Raw genomic sequence first — 3,998 nt, forward strand, 5'->3', positions numbered from 1 at the left:
GTGCGCACGGTGGGGGGAGTCACACGGGTAATTTTCAGCTCTATGACCTCCAGCCAAGCAACAGTTTGACAGTAAACAGCTAAAAGGTGAATCAGTGTTCCCGCTCCGCTCTGTTGTGGTAACAAAGCAAAGCTCCAGACAGAAACGGAGACATTAATGGCGTAAACAGAGCTCTGGCATTATCTATAAAACATTAAAGAAATCCAGAGCCTGTGTGATGAGAAGATTGGCACCCTGGTTGATTTTCTGTGTTTAATACTGCAAGAACCAGACAAACAAACCTGGGGTTTAATGTGGGGCTTAATCTATATTGTTTATCCATGGAATGTAAACAGGGGGCTACAGGGACCACATGCAGCATATGGAATTTTTGTGTGCCCAGATATGTCTCTGGGACAAATCTGGAGACAGAAATCGAGACGCAATAAAATACCATAAAACACAGAACAACGTTGTTGGTTTTGTTATTATAAGGCATAGCGAAACAAGAATTGTTTCTTTAGCTTATTAGTATCTTACAAATCATTTAAACAGAAAGAGAGAGACAGTAGAAAATCTGCTTCATATTTTATCCCTGTTTAGTCTAATTTGAGAAATGTTTGTGCACCAAAATACCATCTGTCTCTTCACACAGCAGTAAAATGATCAAAGGAAAATTTTTCACTAAACTGCTTGTTTAGTAAAACTTAATAGAAAAGCACCATGCTCACAGTGAATGTACTTAAATTTCTTTCCCTTTTTGGAATTCGAGAAAAAATAAATTTGTTATAGTTCACAGAAAAAAACACCCTTAGTTGAAGAAAACAACCTTGACTGTACATGATGATATTTAGCCGACAAAGCGCTTTTTATAACGTTCCTAACAAAATAACGTTGTTTACATCACGGAGAATGGTTGCTGTAGCTCTCTCGGGCTTGTGGGATTCGCCTTTAACAAAGAGTAGTTTCCTACGAGTAGCAGCTGAGTTCAGAGTTCCTGTGTTACATAAAAACTCCTACATGTTTGGTTATTTGTTCTAGCTGTGCTCGGCAGTGATTAGAGGAATCTAGCCCCCGTAACGGTGCTCCGGTGGCAGTTAACAGCATGTTTAACAAAAACACACTATCACAAAGATGCTGATGTAGTGTTTGATGTAGTCTGCTGATCTCCACAATCTGAACAGGTCGACAACCTTTTCTGCTCTAAACATTCTCATTTGGTCATTTGAGAAGACTCTATGCACCATTAGACCAACTGTATCCAAATAGTAAAGCAGGAGTGTACCATAAAGGCCTTATCAGTTAACAGGCTTCCAATGTGGCTGCCATTTATTAGAGCTAACAGTTACTCACTGGATTGATTTGACAGACAAATAATCACAACCTTTTTGTCAATTATTAATTGATCATTGCCTGGTCAAATAAAGCACTCTGGCATGCTTTATTACATTTTATTTATTACATTTCTTTCTTGTCAGTTCTAGAGTCTAGTGGAAAAAAATGCATCCGTGCTTCTAGTTTTTAAACCTTTGCATCTCTATTTCCCACCAACCTCAGTTTATATGCTAAGCCAACCAGCTGTGGAGTCATGGCATCGTGATCTTCTGATCAAACAGGAAAATAGGATAATCTATTCCAAAAGCAGTGGTTAAACTTGTGTGAACTTATCAACTCAGATTGATTGTTACGTATTGGCAGCCTGTCTGTTCTTGTAAATTAGATGGGGATTATCTGCAAACCTTACGTCTGAGAGTGATTGCACCCTGGTGGGTCATTGCTGGGTCTCCTTCCACCAGTGGTCATCCAGAGGTTGAGAGTATCATATGCTCAGCCTTGTGGACAGCCACTTGCAATTAGTTGCAGACAGCAAAACAAAATTCAATACAATTACAAGTCAACCATGGATTCGTTTCTAGTCACAAGAAGGTTCCCATTCTATTTGTACTCTAGAGTGACTGAGCCGACTGAAACCAGCATTTCTTTGTGTCCTCAGTCCAAAGCTATGCGTGAGCGGTGGCTGCTCCAGGGCATGGGAGTGGAAGAAGAGGAGGCACGGCGGAAACAGCTGGAACAAGATGAAGAGCAAGGGAAGAGGCTGGAAGACATGATACACAGGTACAACACATGCAGTAACGAGGCTTGGGTTTAGTTTGCTCTTCATGGACATTCTGGCAGTGCTGCTGATTATCTTCTGTTGTGGTTAGAGTACAGTGCAGGACATAATACATTTGAAGTGGGATTAAACAAAAGGCAGAGCTGATATTAAACAGATGTAAGCAGCCGATTAGATTAATATTAACAAAAGTTGTCACATCCGTTTTTTTAATACTGAGCTTCTGTTTTTCTTGGTGGCACTCTGCAGCCAATTTGACATATTTCCAAGAATATCAGTTTTATTATCCCTTTTAGTTCTAGTCTTATATGTAGTCATCAAATAAGGGCTTTTTTTTTTTTTACATCTAATTCACAAAGAACACACTGGACATGCAAAAAGGGGGACATAGGAGGAAGAGAGTGAGATACATTTAAAGAATCAAAATAGAGTGATGTGACTCTTTTTGTGCTTCCTGTCTCTGTGCCTCCGGGAGGAGCTTCCTGATTCCCATCAAGTATTGCTGTGAGATAGTCACTTATTCCCCAGTGAAGTTGGGGGCATGAGATCATGAATAAAGTGCCAGCCAGTTCTTGCTATTGTGATTCTGGGTGTGAGATTGGGGTTGGGCTGCAGCTTTTCTTTCCTGAGACAGACAGAAAGCAGTAGAAAGCAGAGGCTTTGTCTGATTTCTAGTACTGCTTAATACTAATGATGTAGACGCTGGTGTGCAATAAAATGAACGAGTGAGGTCTTTTCATTCTGGATACAAATTAAAAATGTAAAAAATATGCCCACATGAGATGGCCTTAATATAATGTTGATATCCCCATATTTGGCAGGACCTGAAAAGATTAGCCTAGTTATAATAATGTATGCATGCTCAATGGTACAGAATTCGTAGTGAGAAGAAAATAGGGGGTTCTCCTCTTTTATTAGGGAAGAGAAACAGGAAGAAGCATGAAGCAGTGGAAACTGTTAATGTTGTATTTGGGAAAAAAGAAAAAGAAGAGGAAAAAATCTTCACAAACTATTCTGCCAACAAAAACTAGCATGGATTCATAAAGAGTAAAGCTTAGCAGCATAGCAGGATAATGGCCTGTAAAAACAAATCAGTTAAAATGCAGTGGAGAGTCGTTGTCTCGTAGCTCGTGTATATGGGTGAGATCAGAGCACGCTCTGGGTGAATTTGGCATCAATGAGTGAGGCTCACTCCACCACCTCATTTATCAAATCTCTGTATGAAAGAGACTCTGTTAGCTACCGTAGGTTATCACTGCTGCCGAAATAACATCAACATGAAGCGTTGTCACGAACTCCAGGATAACATTTGCTCTTCTATAAACAGAACAGCCGTGAATGGTCACAGAGACAGCTTTGTAGGCCAGAGTACAGTTGTGATGGTGAAGCTGCCTCACGTGAATCACTTCATTCAGCTGCAGCTGAATAGAGTTGCTGTCTGATTTTTTATTTTTTTTTAATATTGCAGTTGTGGTTTTAATTAGTTACAAAAGCAATTAAACTGTAAGGATTATTGTCTGCAGTCTGGTTTCACTCTCCTACAGTCCAGCCTTTTGAGCTAAATCAACTCCAGCTTTATTTATCTCTGCAACATGAAAACAAAGTGTTGCACAGCAATCACAAGTGACAGTCAAACTCTCTAGACAACTGTGTGGCATTGGAGATTTTTTGAATTCTGCATTCTCAAATCCTAAAAATACACACTGAGTTAGAACAACCGCAGTTAGCTCCAATAACAGCAACAGTGGGCCAGAAAGTCCTGAAGGCCATACTTTTCTTGATTCCCAGAAAGTTTTGGAGTAAATGTAGAAGTTGGTCAATGCCTTGTTGTCTTGCATACTAATCCTTTGTTTCACAAGGTAGACGGAGACAGACAGACAGACAGACAGACAGACAGACAGACAGA

General features: G+C 40.0%; 1 protein-coding gene across 6 annotated transcripts in view; it reads left to right on the top strand.

Moving 5' to 3' along the window:
* The window catches only part of palm2akap2 (PALM2 and AKAP2 fusion), an 88,403-nt gene that overhangs the window by 28,732 nt on the left and 55,673 nt on the right, over window positions 1-3,998 (top strand). For all 6 annotated transcript variants that reach the window (XM_005729236.1, XM_005729237.1, XM_005729238.1 and 3 more), the window contains exon 4: window positions 1,973-2,094. In XM_005729236.1, the coding sequence (XP_005729293.1) occupies window positions 1,973-2,094 (122 nt within the window). The remainder of the gene's footprint in view (window positions 1-1,972; window positions 2,095-3,998) is intronic.

The sequence above is a fragment of the Pundamilia nyererei genome, unplaced genomic scaffold (assembly GCF_000239375.1).
Source record: "Pundamilia nyererei isolate P.nyererei 1_Seehausen unplaced genomic scaffold, PunNye1.0 scaffold00032, whole genome shotgun sequence".
Taxonomy (NCBI): Eukaryota; Metazoa; Chordata; class Actinopteri; order Cichliformes; family Cichlidae; genus Pundamilia; species Pundamilia nyererei.